Source organism: Cottoperca gobio, chromosome 24 (assembly GCF_900634415.1).
Source record: "Cottoperca gobio chromosome 24, fCotGob3.1, whole genome shotgun sequence".
Lineage (NCBI taxonomy): Eukaryota > Metazoa > Chordata > Actinopteri > Perciformes > Bovichtidae > Cottoperca > Cottoperca gobio.
This window is the reverse complement of record NC_041378.1, coordinates 9,892,925-9,920,909: the sequence shown is the minus strand read 5'-3', so window position 1 is coordinate 9,920,909 and position 27,985 is coordinate 9,892,925. Positions and strand designations below refer to the sequence as shown.

Below are 27,985 nucleotides of genomic sequence, written 5' to 3'. Positions count from 1 at the left end.
AAAAATGAGATGGTTTGGCCCAGAAGAATTGTTGCAATGCCTCTTGATGGGCCACTAGATACTGAACACAGAATGGCTTGACTGCCCTGGTACATCTGCTTTCTCTGCGTTTTCTATTACATTTTATCCATGAGTTTCCTCCGTCGCCGTATAGATTTTTCTTCAGCAAATGTAGGAGACAGGAAAAACAAGCTAAACCACAAAAAGTACAACTGTCTCCCCTCATATTTCGAAAGGTTTGCCAACGGCTCTGCGACGCTGTGGGGTTTGCAGGAAGCAACTGCACCTTTTATCCCGAAACTTCATCTGGTTACGCTAATGAATACAGTTACCTGCACACGTTGAAACTCAAATGTTACAGTAGGTGGTTTTAAGTTATCACGAATTATTCAAAAGTGAGTGAAAACTATATTTTAACGCCAACAGTGAAGGTGCAATTACTTAACACTTGCAACATGGCTGCTGCGGGAACGGCAGTGGGAAAAGTTTGACACTGACGTGGGAGAAGTTTTATGCGAATGCTAGTTGGTACATGAGTTGTTGGCCAGATAGTAAAGTCGTCAGCAGCCTCCTCCAGCCTGGCACCGCTTTCCCCGGACTTACAAACCAGTGGATAAACCGTGTGAGAGCCTCCTCCTCTTCTGTAGTCACCGCCGACAGTCACTGCAGTGGACTTTGTGGGGAAACTGTGGTGTCTTCTTCTTCTCCATCGTAAAGCTGCGGTGGCGTCAAAGGACTTGTCGTCAGGCAGCAGGCTGTGTTTCGAGCTAAAATGCATTTTTCCATACCCGAAACGGAGGTTCGTTCGGGAGAAAATGGATCAACCTATGTGGTGAGCATGATAATTTGTGTTTTTGTTTTACCCGCTTTCACTTAGCCTGTGTTAAACGCTGGCTTCAGCTGGCCCCAGGTCGGGCTAATGTCAATGCAGCACGAGTTCCTATGTTTACTGGCCTAAATGATTTGATAGCATGAACAGTGGTGCATCACCCTAGGCCAAACAACTGCCTAGTGCAGTGAAAGAAAATCAGCTATACCCTCAGTTAGACTTCAAAAATGCTCATTTGTACCACAAATGCAATTATTGTGTTTCACAAGGATACTATCGAGACACTTGGTTTAGAGAATTAAAACGTGAGGAAGTTGAGTAAAAGTATGTTTGACCTCCAATACACCCGGCCTCGATTTAATGCCAAAATTGCCATTGTGTTTGACAGCATGATCCACTTTTTGCGTTGTCAGACTTTGGCAAGTATGCTCTTTAGTGTTCAGAGAGGAACCTTCATTGAGGTTGGTCAATGACTGCTGTAGTGAAGCGTCATAGACCTCTGTCAGGATAGATTGTGCTAATGTCTAATATGTTCTTCTTTTATTGTGTTGCTTGATGCTTTAGACCAGTGGTTCTCAATCAAGGTTGCTTGTGGACAATTGAGGGGGTCCCCAGACAAATGGGGAATAGTTTATTTTCATTATTTAATTCACCATAGAAGTGAGTCATAGGGATTTATTCAACAGATGCTTTGAAACATCTGCAACATCTGATGTCCATGTGACATCACACTGGCTGTTCTCTGTCACACACACCTGTGAATGACTGTTTTCCATCTTGACTCCATGTGCTCCAAAGAGGGTAAAACATCTTGGAATAAGCTCATTAATATTGAACTTGTCAGTGCGTTCCTTGTCCCCCGCTGCCTCGAGAGGTACAAAATTAGCTTTGGACTTAGTTGTATAGCTTTTCTGTAATGGTAGTGCACACAGTATTATATAGGCAGTAATATGATTTTAGAGTTAATGTAGTTTATTTCCCATCCGTTCCGCAAATACCTTGCTATTGAAAATCAATAATAGGTTTCTAAGTTGAGCATTGTAGGTGTTATCTCTGGCTCGGGTCTACCTGGCTGAGCACATGTTTACTCTGTGCTGCAGTGCGAACTTTAAAGTCACTGGTTTTCACCTCTCAGCGGGCCGTCCTGTGACTGTCATTGTGACCTTCCTGTACCAGCCTACAGGAAGGGACTTTGCTTGATTATAATGCTGAGAGATGAGCTGTGTACATTGGAACCAGTAAGCTACAGAATCTGCAGGGTTTGCACATAGCCTTTTTAGAATAACAAGGGCTGCAGTTTTTTTTTTTTAGATCTGGTGCAAGCACATATCTTTTATTTGTGAGTGCTCTCACTTCCTCTTGTGTGATAGACTTATATCTTTCTCTCTTGTTCACATAGTTTTTAGTGTTTGGTTTACTAGTGTTTGTGGGTGTGTAAAGGAGAGATAGACTTTGGTGCTACTGTAGGTGATCATTTGATTTGCTTTGGATGAACAACAGGTCAGGACTTAGACGAACAAGTGGAAGTCCCGCTCAACAGCATGCCTGAGCAGACTGCGCCTGCCAGTGAGCAATATGTACAAACTCAGAGATGCAGATAGAATTCTTAAAATGTGTTAAAGTTTTATTTTTTTGCCTGAAGAAGATCCGAGTGGAATCAAATGTGCAGTATTTTAAAAAATAAATTGTTTGGTAAAGTATGCAGGAAAGGGCAATAGGTCATAGTGTTTTATTGTTGTCCCTGAGCTGAACTGCTTGCAATTCAGAAAACAAATGTAGGGTTATTTTTTTGTGTTCTCAAACAGAGCCAAGACATTCTGCATACTCATTCTTCCTTCCTGCCTGGATACTGCCTACATACACATCTTTCAGTTAATTTGTTGGCATTCCTCCAAATTCTTTAGCCTTCCTCGTCCCCTCTAGAAGTTTTGGTTTCTACTTTGTTTTTCTACTGATTGGTTTTGTAGGTCAGCAGCAGCATGTGCAACAGTGGTCAGGAGTCTCTAAGACTTTTCTTTGTTTCGACAGATGATCCACCATGTTGACTATAAATATTAATTGAAACAGAAGGGAAAGATTAAAGCACTTGACAGTTATTGCCTCGACATCCAAGCATATAGAGCATATTTCCTGTCCTCCCCGGCCAGAGCTGCACACTGGCCGGAGGCTTGTGGAAGCGGATTTCTTAGAAAATGAAAGAACAAATATTATTGTCAATAACAAAATAGCGGTCTTTAGAGTTGATGCAACTAGTCCAAACCATTTTAGAGTTGTTATGTTTTTGGCCAAACTGGTAATTGTGACAGAATTGTTAATTACTAAGTTTCTCACAAACGTCTAATAAATGATGAAGTGATGACATGGATGTGAACTGAAACTTGACTGGTTGGCGGAGGCATACAACTGAGGTGGTAATTCTAGTTTTTCATAAAAGAAATCCTTAAAACATCTGCGATTTGGGTACAAAAAGAAGGAAAGACGCTCAATCATCTTCATGTTTTAGAATGATTTTGTTAGGAAGTGATGGCATCCGCTGATTGTTTTCATTTAATTAATTGATTCTGTGGTGGAGAAGTGTCTGGGTCATATTTTATTTTAATAAATAAATAAAGGGAAAGTTAAACAGTCTTTTGGTACCTTGTGAAAAACACAACATTCTTTTACAATTCAAGTGCCGTTTTGTAAGCGAGCCTATATTTGGGCAAAATAATTTTCCTGAGGGCATAACTAAAGTACAACTTTGTTATTCTTGTGATTTAATATCATTCCCAACGCTTAATGAGGCATCCAACATAAGAAACAGATTCACTTTCTGAGATTGGCACTAAACGTGATGGCAAGCAGATATTTGTGCTGCTGATTCCAAATTGTGGTTTTTGCAGAGGCGTATTCAGTGATTTCTGTCAAAACAAACAAGAGGCGCCTCGGGGAAAAAGTATCGAAGATTCCCCATGTGATCTTTCCCTTGTGTCTGCATTATGCAGGGAGAAGCTGTTTTGATTGGAATTTTGCAAGTCCGTAGGGTTTGATTGAATCCAATTCACACTTTATTTATTTGGTCCTCCAAATGAAAATGAAGAGTGAGAAAACACTTGTTAGTGAGGTAAGATGAGATGCATGGAGATTGAGGTGTTGTGACACTTACTGTGTTTCCCAGGTTCAGGATGTTAACTGTTGTTGCTTCACCGTCTTTGTAGCAGTTGTGGTTTTATGTCTGTAATGACTTTACACCCTGGGACCTTTCGGTGTGATGCATTGTGAAGTATTCTATTAAATTAACCTTATATTCAAAGAAAGGTTGTTATTTGTTATATTTCTCTGAAGCATGTCAGACCATTCTTTATCCTCACATTTTAATTTGTCCCCACTCTTCCCCACAGGCCTACAACATCCACGTCAATGGCGTGCTGCACTGTCGGGTACGCTACAGTCAACTTCTTAGCCTCCATGAACAGGTAAGGCTTCAGCCATCACAACACACCCATTGCTGTTAATGCGCTTTAGACCAGAAGTGACTGGTCTGCTTGTGTGGTGCGCCAAACGCTGTTTAAATGCCACCACGTCCGCCCAGTGTGACCTTTCACTCATTTTTTTTGTGGCGTGCGGTCAATACTCCAGCCTCCCATCACTTTGAATCACGACCACGGTGGCTTGAAGTCTTGTGCTGTGATTCCTCCCAGAGTCCAAACTATTGCATGTAAATAGGCAGCATTGTGGAGGACGTTGGAGGGGGTGGGTGACATGGAAGGAATGTTCTTGGCCTTTCTTTCTTTTCACCTGCTTGGAAAAGCATCTTAATCTGAAAGAGAAATGTTGTTGGAAAGTGTTGAGTTGCCTGGTCTTAAGAATGTTTGTGTCTCTGCCTCAGTGAAGCTTTTCACAGAGCTGCCGCTGTTTGTTACAGCAGTTATAAGGCAATTAGTGTGTTCAGCATCTACTTGTTTTGTGTTTCTACTTGTGTTGTGGTTAAAAATGGACTTACTTGTGAAACTGCTTAACATAAATATTTTGGGAACAAATGATTACAGCGGGAGACGCATTGTCTATAAGAGATGGATTTCTAGCTGAATGCATGTGAGCTCGTTGTGCTGTAAAATGTCATGGCACATACTGGAACACATACTTATAGCAGTGCCCAGTCTCCTGTTTTCACACATTAATAAATAAGCAAGCAAGGGCCAAACTTTGCCATCTCCGTCCTGAAGTCTGTGTTATCTAGTCTGACAGTTGCCGTTGCCTGGCAACAGGGTGGGAGGAAGACACACTCGAGTCTTTAAGAACCAGCCCCAGAGGGCTTCCTGTGGCGTACGCATGACCCTGAAACACTGATTACCCAGTTATTGCTGAAAATGTTTAAATGTTAATCCTTCCTCTTGTTTTCTCTTCTACAACAATTTGTAACAAGTTCACACTTCTGCCAGAGGTTAAAACCAACAGTAAAAACAGGTAGAGTTTTACTTAAACTAAACTGTATGAGCGCAGATTTATTTCAGATTCTGATGCGTCTGTATCCTGTGCTTCGTCTCTGGCTACGAGAGCTGATTTGTATGTGTGACCAGTGCTGGTGATGTACTGAAAATACCAAAAGGGCAGTATGTCAAGATGAAAATCACCTCTCTTCCTCCTGCACCTACTGTGCAGCACCCCCATCACGCTATAAGTGCAGGACCAGAGGGTTTTAGTGCGAGCCTGTGAATTCTTAATGAGTGGATGTACAGTACAGTGTTGCCTGCAGTAACATATCGGTTCAAATGAAACCACATCTGATGTGTGATCTTTTTTGTTTAGAGCCGACTGTGAGGGCTTAGTTTAAGACTTCCACGGTTCAAAGCTACCAGCCCTGGAATGATAAAAAAATGGGAAGAAATGAGTCAAGAAGCTGGAAGACAAAGTATACTTGGAATGACTAGACATTCAGGGTTCCAGATGTGTGTCTGTGTGTGTTATGCACGGAAACTCTACCAGCTAGTCGTTGAAACAGGGCTTAAAATAAACCTGTGATTCATGTGAAACTGCATGAATGTACCTCTTAGAAAAAATGAATCCATGACTCTTTAATTTAAGAGACTGCTACTCTACTGAAGTTTATTGGTTTAGTCATATGTACTTGTATATCTGTTTTCACAGATGTTCTAAACTCTGACTGAGGTGCAGGTTGTCTAGCCTGCCATCCTGCCATCCTGCGTCCTCACCTTCACAACTTGTGTTTTGTACCAACAGATAAAGAAAGAATATGGCAGCAATGTGGTGCCTGCATTCCCTCCAAAGAAGATCTTCACTCTGACTCCTGCTGAGGTCGAACAGAGACGAGAACAGCTGGAGAAATACATGCAGGCTGGTAAGTCATTCATGCCGAAAGGACTTTTTTACAGATGGCTTGTATTGCATTTCACTTCATTTCTGGCTGAATTAAAATTCCAGCTACAATGTGGTTGTTTTTGTAAGTTTCTAATTGCGTGAAGCTTTGTAGCACAAACACAATTTATTTGAAATGGTTGCTCCTCCACAACATTTGAAAGAATCAGTTGGCTCTGTGTCTGTGGGGAGTCCAGCCATTCACTGGTCTCCTCTGACACTTGTTTCACTAAAGAGCTGATGATCTGAGCTCAGACTGAGCCTGGACACTGAGCCAAGAACTAGACAGAGTTATGCTGACACACCTGAGAAAAAAAAAATCCTTACTCAGGAATTCAGACCTGGTAGGGTTCTTAAAAGTGTTATGGGTTTGGATTCTCAGGTGATGTGCAACTTCTCGGGGGTTTTCAAGAATTGAAAACAGAATGCTACAAAGAATAATTATTATTTTTGTGGTGTTTACACCAGGAGGGAGAGTTTTTAAAGCTTCCTTTTAGTCTTAATCGGAGTTTTTCATATCCCAATTTGGGAGGTTTTCAGCATATTGTCCGAATTTTGTAAACGGGTCAAAGGGTGAACTTTCTGCATAAACACACACAAATAAGTGGAACTGGCAGCAATGCAGAGGGTTTGTTTTAATCCTCTCAAGCACCGGCCGTTACAGCAGAACAGGAAAGCGTTGTTCAAGTGTGTATTTGCTCATAGTCTGGGAGCATACGCACACAGGGTGTTCTTGGCTACAAGTTCACTTGGTTACATCATAGCTTTTAACATAGTTATGGAAAATGAACTGCCACAAACACAATCTGCTCTGACGCAGATGGCTCAGAACTTTGACATTTTGTCAAAGGGTTGGACTTATTTGTAAAAGGACAATAGTGTACAGGCTCACACACACACACACGGTCATATGGTAGTCGTACAGGGTTATCATACAGATAACGGAGGACTGCCTCAATAGTTGTTCATCTGGTCTTTTGTTTCCCAAATCTGGAGACTACACTATGATGAAATTGGCTTAGACTAATTTACAGTGAAACCTATGCCAGATAACAGCATAGTTAAGTTGTTATGCATGTTGAGCTAAATTGCCCTGATGAGTGTCTTGAAAGGTCAAACCCATTACACAAGAACACAATTAAATTGTGTGATAAGAGAAAGGAAACAAAAAAAAGAATTGGGAAATGGCTTCCCTTCAGAAGATTAATGTTTACACAACTTTCTGTGGAGGAGCCTTAACTCACTGCTGAGTTATCTATTCAAACCCTAACATATCTCTTGACTTCTGCTGCTCCTTCCATTTCACTCAACAGTGAGATATGACTCATTTAGTCTCATGCTGCTAATTTCTCTTGTTTTGTTTTTGTTATTACAGTGCGTCAGGATCCTTTGCTTGGAGCCAGTGAAATGTTCAACAGCTTCTTAAGGAAAGCACAGCAGGTTGGTAGTGTTTTTTTATTAATCTACCGTACCTTCGTTAGGCTGTTTGTTCTCTGTTGCGTCAACATGGTCAACAGGCCTAAGAGGGAGCAGGGCGTGCTCCTTGAACCAAAAGGCTGATGCAGTAATTTCTGCCTGACTAGTAATTGCTTTTGGTAATGTGGTAGAGTGAGGTAGTCTTACTGTGTGTCGCAGTTTGTGGCAGCATGTGCTCTTATCTTGGGTTGTGAAAACTCTACTTGTGAAGCAGTTGGTTCGATTTGTCAGATTCAGTTTGGCTTGCGTTCAGAAATGTTTGAAATGATTACGTCAGACACGCAAATGAGGGGAAGCATCGTGTGTGGGAGCTGGATCCTTTTGAGCCATTATATCATAAAAAAATAAAAAGTAAGCCACCTAATGAGTCATCCGACCAGATTTGCCAGAAAGCTTTTTCTGCAGTACTCAAAATGCAAGTAAATCTAAGTGGATGATGCTTTAAGAACACACATTCATGGTGTGACTGAGAGAAAGGGCTATTTCACACGAATAGTGTGGCAGGGAGGTATTCAGACCGGGTAGCGAGGTTGATTAGTCATCATTCAAGCCGTGACCTGCGTTGCCTAGGAGGGCTGTAAATCCAATAACCTTCATGGACAGATTCATCCGTCAGCAGCCACGTCACACACCCTTTCTGCGTCTCCTCCTCTGTCTCCTTAGAGTCAGTGTTTGAATCTCTGCCCCCCCCCCCAGCGCCTCATGTACAGCAGGTGCAGAATAGTAAATGAGTTACCACCCGGTGGTGTCGTTTCATCAGGCACCTTTTAGTGGCAGGGATGTACTTGGAAGACCCCCCGCTGAGGGAACAGGGACGATGAGAGATTATTTTGCAGAGGCTGTGAGAGACTGCCTGGGGACAGCAGGTTATCCAGCTTAATATTTCAGATTTCTTATTATCAGCTCAGAAGCTTTTATTTAGAGTCTTGAAATATTCCTAGGTTTTGGCAGTTTATTTTCCTTACTTGTTCATTGATTTTTGTGGGTTTTTGTTCCATCGTCTGCCTTGTTCAGTTAAGCAATGAACAGACGCACAAACACAGCAGTAACTAATGAATACAGTTCCCTTCATTTCTGTGTGAGCTGAGAGGAGTCAAATAAAGGGAGCTGCAATCAGTCAATTATTGAATTAGTTGATTGACAGAAAATTCAGTTGCAACAATTGTGACACTGGATTATCGTTTTGACTGGTCCCAGCTTCTCAATTTTGCTGATGTCCTTATTCTTGTATTATTGTTAATTTAATATATTTGGGATATATATATATATTTATTTTTTATATATGTATATTTTTTAATAAATATTTATATATATATTTATTTATTTATTTTTTATATATATATATATATATTTATATTTCTTTTTTTTTTTGACACTAGACAATCAATCTAAATAATCTGCAGAATAATGGTAACAATCAGATCATAAATTAGTTCCAGTTCCTGGGACTACTCTATGACTTCGTGATTATATAAGTAATATAAAATGTAATTGCACTTGGCTAAACACAAAAATCTCTCTCTCTCTATCTAGCTCTCTCTCTATCTCGCTATACATATCTATCTATTCTTATTTTTCACTTGAATGAACTTGCCACTACTGATTCCAATCTTAAATAAATGTAGCTGCACTCTTTATGGACACTGTAACCATAGAATGGGTAGCTCGTCTGTTTTGTTTTTATCTCCACTGGAATTTTGTCCAGCCCATATTTTTCTGACTTGGTGTGATTTTGTTGTTGACCGATAGGAATGAAAACACACAACTGACCCGTGAAGCTCTATGAAAGCCTGTTATGTTTTGTGTCGTTCCCACAGGAGACGCAGCAGATTCCCACAGAAGAAGTCGCTCTAGACATCTGCCTCTCCAACGGTCAGAAGGTCACAGTCAACATTCTCACTTCAGATCAGACGGAGGACGTCCTTGATGTAAGTGCTCTGTGCTCTGATTTAAAATCACATACAAACTCTTTTCAGCCAGAACTCCGCATGATATATAATTTGAAGAAATGTGTCATTCAATTTGATAATAAAAAAACAAAAACAAGTGTTAAAGGTGCAACATGAATGTTTTCAATTCAGTTCTAGAAACAGATGCTTGGATGCAGTTTGGATGTTTTGAGGCAGGTTTATATGAGGCACTTCTCCATAGTCAGTAAATTATCTACAGTTTGGAGAATCAGACCGGAGTTACCGCACAGAAGCTTATCAATGTACTGACTATGAATAAGTACCTCATGCAAAACTATCCATTTCAATATGAACTAGTAAGGTACATATACTAAATAATCCTCTCTAGTATATAGATGTACTATAACTAATAGTGCTTATTAACTCTGTGTGTACAAAAGTCTTATATAATAAGGCTAACATCATCTAAGATTTTAAACACTGTTATCAACCTTTGCAGTGTTTGTTTTGAGGCATTTGATCTCCGCTGTTCGTAACACTTCTGACAGACACCTGGGTATTCCTTCAGGCGAGCAAAATATCGGTGTTGACTCTCCTGTAAGCTCTGATGTTTTACAGACACTGCCTGCAGTATTGTAAATCAAATTTAATTCACTTTTGTTTTTCTATAAACCCTCTTCATTGAAACAACTACCAAATGACTTGAAGGCCGGGCTGCTTACAACAAACTCATCGGAAATTACAAAAGCACGTACAAACAAAAACTAAATCAGACATCTTGTCCAATTAATGTCAACATGTTTTGTTTTATGTCCGATAGTGACAGTAACCAAACCTTTTACTACTTCCACTTCACCTCTGCTCTTGATTGACCTTACAAACACGCACTCATCACAGTAAACATGCTGTTTTATCAGGATGTCCTTTTTTTTTGCTCTTGGCTGTAGCTCTAGTGTGATCTTAAAGTGCTCTTGTGAAAGTTTAACCACAGTTAACGACTGTGTGTGTGTGTGTGTGTGTGTGTGTGTGTGTGTGTGTGTGTGTGTGTGTGTGTGTGTGTGTGTGTGTGTGTGTGTGTGTGTGTGTGTGTGTGTGTGTGTGTGTGTGTGTGTGTGTGTGTGTGTGTGTGTGTGTGTGTCACCAGAAATGCCTGATTTGTGTGTCGTCTTTCAACAGTTACGCTTTGTGTTTGCAACATCGCATCTGTTTGCTGTTGCACTGCAGAAGTTGAAAAACAGGTCAAAGCATAAACGGCACTACAGGCACAGTGCCATCGCTCTGTGTGAGAATGTAACAATAACACTTTGTGCCGGTTTTTAGAAAGGTCTACTGTTTTTTTACAATTTTAATTATGCTTCATTTGTACCTGTTTTATCTTTTGTTATCTAATCAGAACACATTCAGGTTTCTTTTCAAGGTAGCTGCTTGGATGAAGTTCACATCGGCACAGTGAAAGCATGATTGTAAACTGTTAGTTTGTTCTCGTGATATTTTGCAAACCACAGGCTCTTGATGAATGGAATCATAATAACACAGTCCTGTTTTACATTGCAACACATTGTTCACTAAATCCTCCTTCATCTCAATTATGTCACTGTAAGGTTGCTGGTATAATGGAAGAATTTGAGCACTTTGTAAGGATGGATGGGATTGTCCAACAAAAGTATTGTGGGGACTGGTGACATGTTTTATTTAACGTCACATTATCATGACTTAATGGGACTGAAACTTGTCACTAGATATGCAGAGGGTGTAGAAGAGCACGAGGGAGATGTCTTAATATGCTATCATTCTTAAAGATGGCAGAGTATGATTGTTGTATTTCAGTTTTTGATCCACTGGATATTTCAATCTTCAGTAAAATAAATAAATAAGCTGTCTTCAAACACTTTTATCTTATTTCTCATAACTTACAGAACATTTTAAATGAGATGTAGGAATGACTTAATTGAATTTGATTGTGAAAATTGACTGTTTCTAACTCTCTGTCTATCTTTTTATCTCTCTCTCTCTCTTTTTATCTCTCTTTTGCTCTCTCTCTCTGTCTCTGTCTCTGTCTATGTTTGTATCTCTCTCGCTCTCTCTCTCTGTCTCTGTCTCTCTCATCTATCTCTCTCATCTATCTCTGTCTATGTTTGTATCTCTCTCACTCTCTCTCTGTCTCTGCCTCTGTCTCTGTCTCTGTCTCTGTCTCTCTCATCTATCTCTGTCTATGTTTGTATCTCTCTCACTCTCGCTCTCTGTCTCTGTCTCTCTCATCTATCTCTGTCTATGTTTGTATCTCTCTCTCTCTCTGTCTCTGCCTCTGTCTCTGTCTCTGTCTCTCTCATCTATCTCTGTCTATGTTTGTATCTCTCTCGCTCTCGCTCTCTCTCTCTGTCTCTGTCTCTGTCTATATTTGTATCTCTCTCGCTCTCTCTCTCTGTCTCTGTCTCTCTCATCTATCTCTCTCATCTATCTCTGTCTATGTTTGTATCTCTCTCTCTCTCTCTCTGTCTCTGTCTCTGTCTCTGTCTCTGTCTCTGTCTCTCTCATCTATCTCTGTCTATGTTTGTATCTCTCTCACTCTCGCTCTCTGTCTCTGTCTCTCTCATCTGTCTCTCTCATCTATCTCTGTCTATGTTTGTATCTCTCTCTCTCTCTCTCTCTCTCTCTCTGTCTCTGTCTCTGTCTCTCTCATCTATCTCTGTCTATGTTTGTATCTCTCTCACTCTCGCTCTCTGTCTCTGTCTCTGCCTCTGTCTCTCTCATCTATCTCTCTCATCTATCTCTGTCTATGTTTGTATCTCTCTCACTCTCTCTCTCTGTCTCTGCCTCTGTCTCTGTCTCTCTCTCTGTCTCTGTCTCTCTCATCTATCTCTCTCATCTATCTCTGTCTATGTTTGTATCTCTCTCACTCTCTCTCTCTGTCTCTGCCTCTGTCTCTGTCTCTCTCTCTGTCTCTGTCTCTCTCATCTATCTCTCTCATCTATCTCTGTCTATGTTTGTATCTCTCTCACTCTCTCTCTCTCTCTGTCTCTGCCTCTGTCTCTGTCTCTGTCTCTGCCTCTGTCTCTCTCATCTATCTCTGTCTATGTTTGTATCTCTCTCACTCTCGCTCTCTGTCTCTGTCTCTGCCTCTGTCTCTCTCATCTATCTCTGTCTATGTTTGTATCTCTCTTGCTCTCTCTCGTATCTTCCTGCAGGCTGTTGCTACAAAGCTTGACCTTCCGGATGACCTTGTTGGTTACTTCAGTCTCTTCCTCGTCCGTGAAGGTGTGGATGGAGGTTTAACTTGTAAGTCTCAACAACAATTTTCTAAAGAATTAATGGCATTCATGACTGCTGATTATTTAGAGTCACCCAGGAATGTATTTTCAGAAATATGCATCTCAAGGGCTTCAGGTTTTTATTTTTTTTGACACACTACAGCTGGAAACCATCAGATAACTGGTCTTGTTTATCGTGGCAAACTAAATGTGCTCTACGCGAAGCACTTTGAAAACATAATGTGAGTTAAATCTACTTTATCAGGCCAGCCAAGGACCGTTCTCTGAAGACAAATTATTCTTACAAATGGAAAATAGGAACCAGGAGTAGGAATTCACAGCTATAACATTTGATATGCTGCACTGAAGAATAACTTTCATGGTAACCAAAGATAATTATGTGCTGTAATGTCACGCTTTTGATTTTACTTTTCTTTCACTCTAACTTCTCCACAATAAAGAGTTAACAGTCCAGCAGCTCCGCTTATCTGTCTCACTGTTTGTATACGTATCGTAAGTTTAATTAAAAAAATAAAACTTGGCACAGAGTTGCCTCCTGTATCGGAGTTCCTACTGTATCTCTGGCTAGAATACATCATTTATTTATTAGCTGCTCAGAAGCTCAGTGCGAGCCGGCCTCTGTGTGTTTGTTGGCTGGTTCATGCAGAACAGTTGTGGCTTGAGTGGCGTGAGCCTTCACAGCAGGCTGTATGCAGTGTTGTCAGGTTGGAATGTTTTTGTTGTTGTGGTCAAAGCTTTAAAAAATCTGATACTTTTGTTTGCTATTGCAAAATTGCATTCACAGCCTAAGGACTGTAGATCAATTTAATCAAATTAATTTGCACGTCAAACATGCAATTATAAGTATATGTATACAAAAACACATAGTTTTACAGGTTGTTCCTTTCCCTGTAATAAGGGAAGTTTTAAAAATGAACATACAGGAGGAGGACAACATCAATAGATGGTTAGATACTTTATTAATCCCATTGGGTAAAGTCTGTTACAGTCACAAACGAAACAACCGTAGGACACTCAAACAGGTAGATAAGACATATAAGTGAAGAATGAATCCTATTTGGTTGCATGACAGTCAGCTGTTTTAATTAACCCATTTAAATGTAGGCACATGCCGATCACATACCATATACTTATACTTGCTACGTGACACCATGAGTTTGTTCCTCACCTCCTGATTTTATATACAGATTATTTCTTTCAAGCTCTGTTGGTTGTCTCATATTTCTTTGAAAACATATTTAAGTGTACTTAGCGGTGTGTGTTTGTAATTGTCATAAAGTCTCTTCAATGTATACAATTTATCAATTTCTATCATGGGCCCCAATTTAATGTATCATGTGTCCTCTCTCAACCCTTCACTCCAGCACATATGTGTTTGTACTCCTTTGTTTACTTCTAAGTAACTGTGTGAATGCAAATACTAGTAGAATATTTGCATCTGCCTGTGTTGTCCAAAGAAATGCCACAGTGGCACAGGCATAAAGCTTTCCGCATCAACATATTTTCCAATCCCTTTTTTTCCATTTCATCCCCCTCCCCGCTGATTCTCTTCTCTCGTCCTCCACCTGCCAAATGACCCCCCCCCCCCCCCCCCCACTCCTCACGCCAAATCCATTCCAGCCTCAAAATGGTGCCAGGTGAACTTTGAGGAATGTTTTTTAAAATATTGCAGGCCGGTATGTTGTTTATTCTTGGCACAGTTTAAATCTGATACTCTTGAGTGGTATGAAAGAGAAGGGCCGTGTATTGAATACGACTCGACTACCAGAATAAATCCGGCACAGCAGGCTGCGGATCAAACAAAACTGCCAGTGGGTGTATTGACATAACAGGATGGCTAGAAGAATTCAATTCCTCTCTGACAGGCAGTAAGTCTCCAGACATCTGTGTGTAAATCGGTGTGTTCTGTAAAATATGCATGGATGTGTCAAGAAGAACCAGTATGTGGTCTGAAATAGCAGTGACGGGCTTCTTATCTGCATTTTAGGGTCGTTTTGCAGTTTCCTGTTGCCTAAAGAATGTCTCAAACATTTTAAGCATTCAGTTTGTATCCGTTTTTTGTTTCTTTTTTTATCCCAACATCAAACCAACCAGCATGTGTTGCTGCTTCCTGTACACAGCAACCCTGCCCATAAAGGAGTAAACATACTTTTACAAACCTAATGGCAAACTAAAGTGCTGTTTAGTCATCACATGTGTAGTGTTGTGCTCATTTATTGATGCCTGAAAACAAAGCAGCAGCCTCAGCCAGTACCTGAGATCTCCTTCACCCTCCTTAGGGAACGGGCCGCAATGAAACGGCTGCAGATTAGAGACAAACACACTCTCATATAGCACATTATCTTTTTTTTTTCTCTTTCACATTTGAATACTCAAACACACACACCACACAAAGTTTTTCCCTGCTGGGACCTGTCCAGATGGAGTTCTTACGTCCCTCATTGTATGTTGTTACCATCATTATCCAAATGTCCTTGGGACTTTACTGGAGCTACACTTGTTCCTTACTCTCTCTCTCTCTTTATGTTTTTATTCCCTCTCTCAGTTGTGCGGAAGCTGCAGGACTTTGAGCTGCCTTATGTATCCATTACCAGCTTGCGGAGCTCTGAATTTCACATACTCCTACGGAAAAGGTACCCACCACCTGCTCACATGTTCTTCCCAAAGTGCTGTCCTCCACATGCAATTCTAGCAGTAATTCATTGTCCAGAGTATTCATGTGATATTTATCTAATCCTGTAAAGAAGCAGGTCAGATATTGTTTGGGAAGCAGTACATTAACTACATCTGCTTACTTGTTTGAATTTTAATCAGTCAACCAGTAAGGCACTCTGTTTTCTTTCTTTTTTTAATTCTGGGTGTTGCTCATTTCATTCCTTATCTGCAGTGAAGCACTTTGCTCTTAATGTCTCGGAGCAGCAGTTAGCCCGGCCGCTGGCTGCTTATCTGGAAAAGAGACTGGTGTCATTTTCTTTTACAATTTATTTTGCCAAGGACGGTAGTTATCATGACTAGGAGGTCCGACATGAATCTGATCTTGCTGCAGCAGAGCGCTGGACAACCTAAATGTACTCTTATTACAATTTTCAATGACTTTCTATGAACTGACAATAGCTTACAACAACGAGAAGTTTAACCAGCCAGTAAGCTAACAGCCCCGTATGTTAAACTGGCCATACTGTGTAAATAAACGGGACAAACAGGAGCCGGAACTGAACTCATTATATTTAAACTTCAAGGATCATTGATTTGATCGACAGTTTCTCAGATGAGTCGTTATGTTAGAAGACTTGACAAGAGAAACGAACAGCCTCAAAAATTCCCATGAAATTTTGAACATTAGACAAATGTAAAAAGTCTTTATTTCTTGTGTGGATGCTCAATGTTGAGCGTTTATTTGAAGGTGTTCGGCAAGGACGTTGGGTGGCTCCACGGATTGTTTAAATCTAAAACCTTTTGTTTTTACACACAAAGAATCCCAAGCTGCATGAAACAAAACTTTCTTTAAACTTTAGTTTAAAACTAACAAAGTGCTCCTCCAGCAGCGGAGCATACACACGGTGTATTTGAACATTTGTTCCTTTGGTTTTACGTCTTTTAGTTTATTTATGGTTCGTTTATTTATTTTTGAAAACCGTTTTAAATTACGGATGAAATTGCACTACTTTGTTATGTGTGGGTGGGGTCAGGGCTGCTTATGGAGGGAAATGAGCATCTGTCATCAAAAGCTCCGTGTCACACAAAATACAGTCAATGAAAAATGTTCCTGGGTGGGAGCAAATCGTTTTGGGTGGGCCACCCAAACAAACTCTTTGCAGGGAAAACACTGATGTTGGTTCCCCACAAAGCCTGAAGTTAGTTAGTTTTCTACTTCCTCGCGTCTGTTCTTTCGTCACCCTGCCTCCCCGCTAACTGAGGTACACAGGATGTTTACCTTCTTTCTGCCTCAAGGAAAGCCTTAGTACTCCTGACCTAGTTTCTCTGTGGAGTGTAGAGCAGCGGGGAAAGAATGAATGTAGAACTAACAAGTGGAGGAAAAACAGACCCCCAGTGTATGAGCTCCGGGAGAGAAAAGCTCGTTTTGGCTAAAAGTGCAGGCTAAAAATGGAGTGTCCAGTTAAAACATTGAATTTGCATAATGTGTGTGTGTTTTTACAGAGCTCTCCAAAGTATACATGAAATAAAAGCAGGAATATGAAGAGTAGTAAAAGCTATTTTTATGTCTGCAGCAATATGTACATATAGATGTATAATGCAAAAGTGTGGCTAATGGACATATGAGGTATATACAGTATATCTCAAAAGTGAGTACACCCTTTAGATTTTTGCAAATATTCTGTTATATCCTTTCAGGGGATAACATTATCCTACTGAAACTTTGATATAACTTAAAGTAGTCAGTGTGCTGCTTGAATAACAGTATAGATTTATTGTCCTTTGAAAATTACTCAGTACACAGCTGTTAATGTCTAAACAGCTGGCAACAAAAGTGAGTACACCCCATAGTGAACATGTCCTAATTGTGCCCAATGATGTTGTTTTCCCGCCCTGGTGTCATGTGACTCGTTAGTGTTACAAGGATTCAGGTGTAAATGATAAGCAGGGCTGTTAAATTTGGTGTTTTGGGCACAATTCTCTCTGAATGCTGGACAACATGGCACCTCATGGCAAGGAACTCTCTGAGCGGCTGAAAAAAAAGGATTATTGCGCTTCACAAAGATGGCCTTGGCTATAAGAAGATTGCCAACACCATGAAAATGAGTTGCAGCACAGTGGCTAAGATCATACAGCGGTTTTCCAGGACAGGTTCCACTCGGAACAGGCCTCGCCAGGGTCGACCAAAGAAGTTGAGTCCACGTGCTCAGCGTCATATCCAGAGGTTGGTTTCCAAAAATAGACGTGCGAGTGCTTCCAGCATTGCTGCAGAGGTTGCAGAAGTGGGATGTCAGCCTGTCAGTGCCCAGACCATACGCCGCACACTGCATCAAATCGGTTTGTATGGCCTGTCGCCCCAGACAGAAGCCCCTTCTGAAACCGATGCATAAGAAAGCCCGCAAACAGTTTGCTGAAGACAATGAATCCAAGAACGTGAGTTACTGGAACCATGTCCTGTGGTCTGATGAGACCAAAATAAACCTGTTTGGGTCAGATGGTGTCCGGCGTGTGTGGCGGCACCCTGGTGAGGAGTACCAAGACAAATGTGTTTTGCCTACAGTCAAGCATGGTGGTGGCAGCATCATGGTCTGGGGCTGCATGAGTGCTGCCGGCACTGGGGAGCTGCATTTCATTGAGGGACACATGAATTCCAATATATACTGTGACATCCTGCAGCAGAGCATGATCCCCTCTCTTCGGAAACTGGGCCGTAGGGCAGTTTTCCAACATGATAATGACCCTAAACACACCTCCAAGATGACAACGGCCTTGCTGAAGAAGCTGAAGGTTAAGGTGATGGACTGGCCAAGTATGTCTCCAGACCTAAACCCAATTGAGCACATGTGGGGCATCGTCAAGAGGAAGGTGGAGGAGTGCAAGGTGTCCAACATCCGTGCGCTCCGTGATGTCGTCGTGGAGGAGTGGAAGAAGATTCCAGAAGCAACCTGTGCAGCTCTGGTGAATTCCATGCCCAGGAGGGTTAAAGCAGTGCTAGATAACAATGGTGGTCACACAAAATATTGACACTTTGGGCACAATTTAGACATGTTCACTATGGGGTGTACTCACTTTTGTTGCCAGCTGTTTAGACATTAACAGCTGTGTACTGAGTAATTTTCAAAGGACAATAAATCTATACTGTTATTCAAGCAGCACACTGACTACTTTAAGTTATATCAAAGTTTCAGTAGGATAATGTTATCCCCTGAAAGGATATAACAGAATATTTGCAAAAATCTAAAGGGTGTACTCACTTTTGAGATATACTGTATGCATTCAGGGAATTCAAAACAAAGACCACATGTCTCAGCAGGGGCTTCCAATGCACTTTTAATTGAAACTAAAGCAGCAAAATTAAAGCACTCATCTCCCACACACAACTTCCACTACTTGGATTTCCTTTCTTCCCGGATCCTTTCTCTCAATTTTCTTTCTCCCTTATTACCTACTTTGAATTGCTGATGTGACCAGGCAGCGTGCTTCACATCTGCTTGAACAACTTCTCTATCCACTAACACCCCCCCCCCCCTTCTCATGCAATTACAATGTTAAATTTCACGCCTGCAGTAAAGTGTCGAGACATTCTTACAGAAGAGCATATGTGAATAAAACATTCAGTTCTTCGCCAACTCGGACAATAATAATGTTTAAGACCAGTCAGTTGAACAAAGACATTTTACATCCTGGGCTTAGGCTGTAAAAACTGGTTCCAGTTCTGATTTCTTTTCGTCACGTTCTCGGGCCGTCTCCGGCACCCGCACATCTCTATGCACAGAAGCACTAGCATTAGCCTCTAATACAACTACAGCTCTGCCTTACAAACTCTCTACCGCCTCACTTGCATCCCCTTCAGCAGAACAACTGTCCTTCAACCTCTACAGAAAATGATCCTTAAGATGAATGCTCTTACACTGCTATGTCACCGACATCGAGTTGAGGAATTTAATGTACAAGTCTATAATTTCACAGAGTTAGCGTGGTTTTTACACACATAACCAAATATGTATTTTTATGGAGTCAGGCTTTCTAAGTATCTTCAAGTCACTCAACTACTGTAACTGTGCCACTTTGTTAATTCTGTTCTATGTTTGGAGATGGATTTATAACGAGTGGCGGTGCCTTCTTCTTTCTGCAGCTACTGGGACATGGCGTACGACGGTGATGTCATGGACAACAGAGTTGGTCTGAATTTGCTATACGCCCAGGTAAGAGGTTTTTATCTCGTAGGTAATCCCAGACGCTGTCGATTTATTTTCAGCTTCAAAAGTGCTCTTGAGAAAAATAAAATGCATTTTTAAATTAAATTTCCCTTGAGGCGTGGAACCAAACAGAAAATCCAATTGAGACATGATTGGATTTGTTTCTTCTTTCATCTTTTGTGTTTTATGGAGCTTGTCTGGTGCTAGCATCGCAGAGGAAAACTAAACCAAGCACTGCTTCATCCCTGGGCTGCCAAATGCTTTTGTCCATGCCCTGGGTCTGTCCATTATCTGATTGTGATGTCAGCTTGTTTTGACTTAGCGACACCTTGCATCCTGTACCTCTTTGTGTTCCTCTCTGATCCCATTAATAACGGATTCCCTTTGCAGCAACAACAGTGATCTGTTGTATTAAGCGTTTTTGAGGCTGAGTGTTGGCTCGGTGCAGCAGAGGAACTCAAAAGGAAAAATAAATAGTGGTCGCAAGCATGTTTCTGTGTAATTGTTTGCTGACCTGCACTGTTTACATGAAAGGCTTAGAGTGTGGTAACTCACCAGTGAACCAAAGGGAACACAAAAAAAAACTGCTTTGTTTTGTGCATCTGTGCAGAAAGATGAACTTCAGTTCTTTGTTTTTGCTTCACCAGACAGTGTCTGACATTGAGCGAGGCTGGATACTCGTCAACAAAGACCAGCACAGGCAGCTCAAATCACTGCAGGAGAAAGGCTCCAAGAAAGAAGTAAGCAAAGGGCATCTCTTCTCGATGCTTCTGCCTCACTTGTGTCCAGCTGATGCTCTGAAATGTCTTTGTCCGAGGATAAATCTGTAGACGGTAGAGAATACCGCCTCCAGTGTATTCTGTGATGCAATTAGCCTAGTTTCCCCCCCCCCCTGATATGAATGTTTAATTACACCAATCCAGTAGATAATTCACTTTCTCCAGGGATTACACAAAGACAGATTTATTTTTAGAAAAATTAATCATCTAAAAAATGTATTGTATGTTGTTTCCTCCCCCCCCCCCATCCCCCGCCAGTTCATCCATCTAGGTCAGACTCTCAAATATTACGGCTATATCAAGTTTGACCCTTGTATCACCGACTTCCCCGAGAAGGGCTGCCAAGTCATTGTCAGTGCCGGCAACAATGAGCTCAACTTCCACGTCAAGCTGCCCAACGAACAGATGAAGGAGGGGAGCTTCAAGGTCACGCGCATGAGGTGTTGGCGAGTCACGTCTTCTGTAAGTGGAGTTGCGTGTGTCTGTGTGTGACAGAGTGAGGATGAGTGAATTCACCTTCAAGCGTGCCTGTATCTCCGAAGCTGTGAAATAATCAACTTGGAATCCTTCCATATTATTAGGAGACTACGAACTGGGAGAGTAGTGATGCAGCAGCTTTGGCTAGAGTCCATCTACAAACCAATAAGAGCTCCTGTGCTTCCAAAGTCGCCTGCTTACAAACCTCATCTCACCACTGCACCAGGAACAATGTCTTTAGTCTTGCCAAGCATTCGTTTTTACTCCGACTTCTCTCTAAAAGTGCTGACCCCCGCACCATTCATCTTCATCAGTTCAATTACCCAAACACGCAGCCCGCACAAGGATAAGGCTGTATCGATCCTCCAGCCTCACACAGAGCAGCGAGCTTTATTCTAACTGATAATAGTCCATTGGCGTGAAGGGAATCTGATGGGATTCAGTACGGGGAAGCACCTACACAGCCCACTCTTTATACATCCGTACAGCTCCACTAACAGCATAAGACATTAATAGACCTTTTCAAATAAAACCTTTTTTAGAGACTTTTGGGGAGAGGAAATGAAGTGTTGTTTCGCACAACAAAGGCCGTATGTTTGACGCATAGGGAACTTAAGACTGTCACCCAGTAACTGTATTGATTAGTAAACATGAGACGCTGTCGGCATCTGTCAGACTCGGCTCAGCAGATGACAGTGATTGATTGAACGAGTCTACACATCGTAGTAATTAATAGTGTGTTGCACTGTTTTTTGTTTTGGTTATTTTCCAGGAAATGTTGGAGGCAGAAGATTTAGTCAGTCAGCTTACCCCACAGGAGGGCAACAACTAATTAAAAACGATAGCATGTGTAATTGACTAATAAAGAGACATTTGACCTATTTTAGACATATTTAGATCAGTTTACTAATTATGTGCCTGGGAAAACTGTTTATGTTGTCTTCTGAGGCTCTGGAGGAGCTATTTAAAGTCTGAGAAAATAACTGATGATGTAATGTCAGCGTTGGGCTTGAAACTTTGTTTTACCAAAAGTAAAAGTCTTACAAACTGTTGGTGTGGGATTTGAAAGACATTTGTGTGTGTGTATATATATGTACATATATTACACGCATTAATATGACTCTAATAAGTCCCCCAACTTTACAGAAGTGCAATACTAAATCACTGGAGTTCCCATTCAAAAAGATCGTTTTTGAAATTGGCATGAAATCTTGAGCAATTTCCATGTCCAAACAATAAAACGTCTCCATAATTGTCCGAATCGGCATTAATTCAAACCATCATGCGCCACAGAGCTGATCTGCTTTTTTCTTCTTCTTTTTTTCAAGTTGTCTTGAAAGGAGACGGTTCCTCTGAAAGCCTGAACAATCTTTTTTCACTTCTGTGAATAGCTAAGGAAAGCATTACATGCAGCTCTACGCACATCATTTCTCTCAGCATTTGAATCACGAGCATTTACAGACGCAACAAAGACCTCATTTAAATGGAGATGGGGAGGGAAAGCGTTCACTTCTGTGTTGCATTATTGTTCGAGCAGCACAGTCGTTATGTGCATCACAGAAGCTTTCGTGATTCTCCAAAAGTGAATTTGCTCAGAGATCTGAACACATTTAAATTTAAAATGCATCTTGGCTCGTGTGATTGTTGTCCAGTGGTGTGCTTAATTCCTGAGCTCATTCTCCGAGGTCGAAGTCATTTTAATGAGACCTTCAAAGCATTTAATTTGGTGCAGCGCTGCAGCCCCCCCTCGTAGTCGTATCTCAAATTGCATATATATATAAACGGTTAGTGTGTGTGTGTGTGTGTGTGTGTGTGTGTGTGTGTGTGTGTGTGTGTGTGTGTGTGTGTGTGTGTGTGTGTGTGTGTGTGTGTGTGTGTGTGTGTGTGTGTGTGTGTGTGTGTGTGTGTGTGTGTGTGTGTGTCAGGCCTTTGTGTTTTGTATGCATTTCTTCTATATGTTATATTCTGTGTGTGTGTGGCTAGCATAGGAGGTACAGCTAGTTTCTGGCCCAGAGGGAGTAGTCTCGGTAAAGAGCACGGGCTCCATGAATGAGGAATGAGGGCTCGTCTCCAGGGAGGCTGTGCGTTTCTCTGAGCTTCACGTATTCTTGAAGGCTTTAGAAATTCCGTATTTGTACACACTTTCTTTGCAGCCGTGTTAATCCTTTAGCACGTGTATGCTAAAGATTTGGCTGCCTGTCTTTGGCGATGACAGCAGCTTAAGACTGGCAGTTTAACAGGAAGAGATGGAGGATAGAAACATGTGACTTAGCTGCTTATGTATATGACCCTCCAGTCATGGAGTAGACGAGGTTGTGCTCTACTTTAGATTGCAAGTTGTATGTTTGGTAAGAAAATATGGAAGTCTGTTTCTTTTCGAAGACATATTTAACTTTAATGCCGAAGGAGGAAAAAGTCCACAATAGGATAAATCATCAGTGATGGCTGAGAGTTGTGTATTTAGAGGATAAATGATGATGTTACCACCCAAACACCAAATCCAAGCGCTCCATATTTCTGTCCAAATCTGCAGCAAGTCCCGATAGCCAACGGCACCACCAATCCCTGCAGCTCGTCCAAATGCGAGGTCAAGCTGGAGCTGGCCTTCGAGTATCTGATGAGCAAGGACCGCCTCCAGTGGGTCACCATCACCAGTCAACAGGTAAGAAGTCACAGACTGGGTCAATGTGGGGGCAACAAGGTTAAATCGAGCATTAAATTGGTGTCATTAGTTTTATTAGCATTTTGTTCCTGCAATTATTCTTCACTCGAGCGACTCCGTTCGGCATTTTCAAAATGTCTTAAGAGAGACGTTAAGTGTACATAAAGGGACAGTTCGGTATTGGTATGTATTTTTGATTGATGGGTGTAAACTGTCGCTTTTAATACTGTTCAATTATCCAGATTGTATTGACTTTGTTTGTGATTTCAGGCTATCATGATGAGTATCTGCCTTCAGTCTATGGTGGACGAGTTAATGGTGAAGAAGTCCGGCGGCAGTATTAAAAAGGTTTGTGTTGAGATAATATACTGTACTTCATAACTTATAAACAACACGAACACATCCTCTTTGAACTTGTTTTAAATGTTATACACAGATTTTCAGATGTTCACTCACCTTTCCTAAATTTGACATGATATTTGAGATTATAAATACTTTGTTTTTAACATTCATTGGTTTTCTTTAACTTTTTGGTGATTGTGGAGATACGTTATTGGATTACAGTGCTGAACAGCACACCTCATATTTATTGTATTCTTCCTCTGTCGCCTTGTAGATGCTGAGGAAACGACACAACGGCTCCATCCCCCGGTCAGAAAGTCAGCAAGCTGTGAAATCTCCCCCTCTACTGGTGAGAAATGGGATAGCATGCCCTGAGTTTGAATTTGATTTAGACTTAGTGTAGTTTACAGGATCGTGTGTTCTTTTTGTTTTTGTCTGCAGGACTCCCCTGACCCAAACCGTGAACAAATCGTCAAACTCTCAGTGAGTATATTTAGACTTTTTTAAAAATTATTTTGTGAGGAGTTGTGCTTTTAAAATACATGCAGCTGAATGATTGAGTCATATAATGTATTCCCAGAACCTTAAACATATTCTAATAAATCAATGTCAGTCCAGTGTTGAGTATACTATTTATATCCCATTTAGACCAAGCTGAGCTCGGTGTCCCTCCGAGGGATCAGCGCCTCCAACTCGGCAAATGATATCAGCGGCAATGATTTCCATGGCAACTATGCTTTTGAGGGAATCGGGGATGATGACCTGTAACCGCAGATTCGCCCTCCTCCCCTCTTCCTTCCACTGTCAGCGACTGGGAGGACAAAGATTACAAGCTGAGCTGAGCCGAGCCGAGCCAAGCGGGCCACACACGCCTCCGATTCTGCAAGATTGTAGCTTCTTCCTGGAGAAATCGCTGCCTTAAGCTCTCATTTAATCTTTGACCGTGTCCTTTCTTTTAGACTCTTAACAGCTCATCTTGAGTTGTATTTTAGTTACAATCATCATACTCAGTTGACACTTTGTCCCTATGATATTAAACTTGTGGCAACATACAGTAAATAGCATGTAAAGCTACAGGTACGCAAATAGGGATGTTTATTTTGTATGTTACTGACAAATTCCTCCTTCTGTTTCATTCACATGGATTACTGTTTCATCGACAGTGTATGTGAAGTTCTATAATGCAGTTAAATTCATGAGGTACAAAGTAAATTAATATATTATAAACTACATGAAGAAAACCTGCTAGATCCTGGATTCTTCCCCCGGTGGCTGCATGTTCCTTTCCCTCCTGAGAGCCAAATGTTTAGTTAGACCTGGCACTAGTGATAATACAGCAGAACTGGACATGGTTAGTTCTCAAAATGACCCAGAGTCCAGCGAATGTGTTGAAATTGATCTCAAAACTGTAGACTATTCAGAGCAACTGCTTACTTATATGGATGATCAATGTTTGGCTTGGCTATATACCAAAATGTCATGTTTTTATACTGTTAGTGATCCTCTGTGTGTCATGCTACTCATGTGCCAAGTCTCAAGTAAATATCTTAGCAGGATACCAGTGATGTTTTCAAGCTTACGTTTGAGGCACAGTCACTCGTACTGCCTTCAGAAATAGTCTGATGCCTTAACTTTTACTTTTTCACCTCGTGGGTTAACTCGACATTGGTTGAAGCTTCAAATAATCGGTAGTGTCAGCCGGTGTTACCTAGAATCTTGCAGAACTTGATAGATGGTTGATTTTGCCGAGCTGCTTGCACTTGCTGAACCCATCATTTTTGCACAGTATTACAGGTGGAGATGAATGTTTGAGTGGAAGCTTGAGCAGGACTTTAAACATTCTGTGGAGATTTTATTTCCCGAGGGGCTCTGTAAATCCATACGATTTCTTTTTTTTAAAACAATTTCTTTAGAGGTTTCTCATAAATGCCAAATTATAGTTTACTAAAGCATTTTGCACAAAATAAACATAAAAAATTATGACAATGTCACTTTTTATATTATGTACATGCAATTAAGTATTCTGAACATTTACTAATATCTTTATCTTAATAGCCTATTGTAATCAAATAGTTCAAATGTAATCTAAGCTGTATAGAACACAAACTTTAAATGGACTAACATTTATCATTGTTTACATAATGTTTAGGGGACTTTGTTAGGTAATGTGTTTACAAACTTTTCATCTGATTCTCTTTGTCTTGTTCTTTTTGGGTGAGTGCTGGTGTTGTTCTTTGGGGCTTCAGTTCGGTGTAATGTGTACATTGTGCCAATCATCTCAGAGGATTTAGTTGAAAAGGTGCTTTGGTGAAGTGGGTAATGTGATCACAATTGCTGGAGTGAACAAAGTTCATAAAGAGCAGGCAACAAAATGAACATATCCCGCTGTTTTATAAGACATGTCATTCCATTTTTTATTGCTGTTAGTGTCTGTTAAACTGCATCTCTGCAGGTTTCGAAGCCTCAAAATGTAAACCGATGCCAACTTATCAACAGCTTTACTCTCACTGGTAGCCAGAACTGTAAAAAAGAAAAAGAAAAAAAAGTTCTCAATATAAATGTCTTGTTCTTCTTCACTCCTGTGCTTCTTCTCTGTCTTCAGTTGCATTTACAGTACGGGGATGTGGACACCACTATTCAGTTTTATTTTCTTCCTGTCAATAACACATACATGAAAGATGCAAAGTCCTGGATGTTAATAGCTGTGTAGGTGCCAAATTAAAGTGCATTTATCATCAGCATCACTTTTACAGAACACGTCATGATGATTGTATTGACTTGATTCATTTTGATTTTAGTGGTAAGGTCAGTGACAACTGTCATGATGCTAAAAATAAACTCTGAAATTGGGTGACCTTGTGGTTCTCAGTTGTCTGTTAATGGTCCTCTTTAGTCATCATTACTAAGCATTATTCAGCAGCAGCGTTGATTCTCAGACATGTAATAGCCTATGCCAAGAATCTTGCTCAGTATAGAGCAACTAAGTGATATGAATCAGTACATCACAGCAATAGTGATTATTTATAGCCCAATGTATACACAGCTCATCAATGACTTCAGATACATGCCATCATTTGTTCTGCAATAATTAATTCAGTGTTATGACTGTGAGTCTACAAACGGCTGATATTTCTATCGGCAGATACATATTTCAATAAGAAACAAGAGCCCGACTGATAAAATAGACTTTAAAAAAACCTTTAAACAATGGTCTCTAACGTTCCCTTATAGTTCTCTAAAGGTTTTAATTTTTTATAACTTTAGAGAACTTTCAGGGAAGCTTTAGATAAGGTTTAGGAAAGTTCTCTACAGGTTTTTCTATTTTAATATAAATGTTAGAGAACCTTTATAGAATGTTCCCTGAAGGTTGGCTGCATTTTTGTGGCAGGCAAGTCAACAGTTCTTTAAAATGACTAAGTAATAAATGAATTAAAGGTGGGTAAAATGGCTTTTGGGGGTCGTGTATCAGGTCCATGCCAAAGAAAGGCTTCAACCTCTGTTTTCTTGTACATACATTCCTTTTTTTGAATGTGATGGACATGACCTCTACTAGAACAAGTAATGCTGGGTATTGATTAATTCTGGGTACATTTAGTTACGTCATTGTAGAGTGAGATCAGCACAAACAGAATTATAAACAAATCAGTTATTATGAAGAATTATTCATCTGCACCGCCATCAGTTTTCATTTCCTGCCGCTAGAAGCCGCTACAGCGTGCTCAGTAATGACGTCACGGTAGTCCATATGAAAAGCCCCTATGAGCGTGTCTGTTCTTCGCCGGGTGCGGTGGCGCGCGCCTGTAATCCAAGTTACTGGGAGGCTGAGGCTGGCGGAGCGTTTGAGCTCAGGAGTTCTGAGCTGCAGCGGACTATGCCGATCGGGTGTCCGCACTAAGTTCGGTATCGATATGGTGCTCCTGGGGGAGCCCGGGACCACCAGGTCGTCTAAGGAGGGGTGCACCGGCCAAGGCCGGAGACGGAGCAGGCCAAAGCCCCCGTGCCGCTCAGTAGTGGGTTCGCGCCTGTGAATAG

General features: G+C 41.0%; 1 protein-coding gene across 2 annotated transcripts; it reads left to right on the top strand.

The window, feature by feature from the left end:
- The first annotated feature begins 18 nt into the window (after positions 1 to 18).
- snx17 (sorting nexin 17) lies at positions 19 to 26,807 on the top strand. Of its 2 annotated transcripts, XM_029425237.1 has the most exons (15): positions 773 to 832; positions 4,210 to 4,284; positions 6,050 to 6,167; positions 7,560 to 7,624; positions 9,478 to 9,588; positions 12,756 to 12,846; positions 15,385 to 15,472; positions 19,630 to 19,699; positions 20,341 to 20,433; positions 20,731 to 20,934; positions 23,483 to 23,611; positions 23,882 to 23,959; positions 24,228 to 24,302; positions 24,395 to 24,436; positions 24,602 to 26,807. In XM_029425237.1, the coding sequence occupies exons 1-15, from the start codon at positions 773 to 775 to the stop codon at positions 24,719 to 24,721; spliced, it is 1,419 nt and encodes a 472-aa protein (XP_029281097.1). In that variant the 3' UTR covers positions 24,722 to 26,807. The 2 variants fall into 2 exon arrangements, with proteins under 2 accessions (XP_029281098.1, XP_029281097.1); XM_029425238.1 differs by lacking the exons at positions 23,483 to 23,611; positions 23,882 to 23,959; positions 24,228 to 24,302; positions 24,395 to 24,436; positions 24,602 to 26,807 and adding an exon at positions 21,054 to 22,733 and having other exon boundaries at positions 19 to 832.
- Positions 26,808 to 27,985: the final 1,178 nt, after the last annotated feature.

Coding starts and splice junctions, on each gene's coding strand:
- snx17 (XM_029425237.1), top strand. CDS start 773: ATGCATTTTTCCATACCCGAAACGGAGGTTCGTTCGGGAGAAAATGGA. Junction 20,935..23,482: donor GTTGGCGAGTCACGTCTTCT/GTAAGTGGAGTT, acceptor CCAAATCTGCAG/CAAGTCCCGATAGCCAACGG. Junction 24,437..24,601: donor AACAAATCGTCAAACTCTCA/GTGAGTATATTT, acceptor TATCCCATTTAG/ACCAAGCTGAGCTCGGTGTC.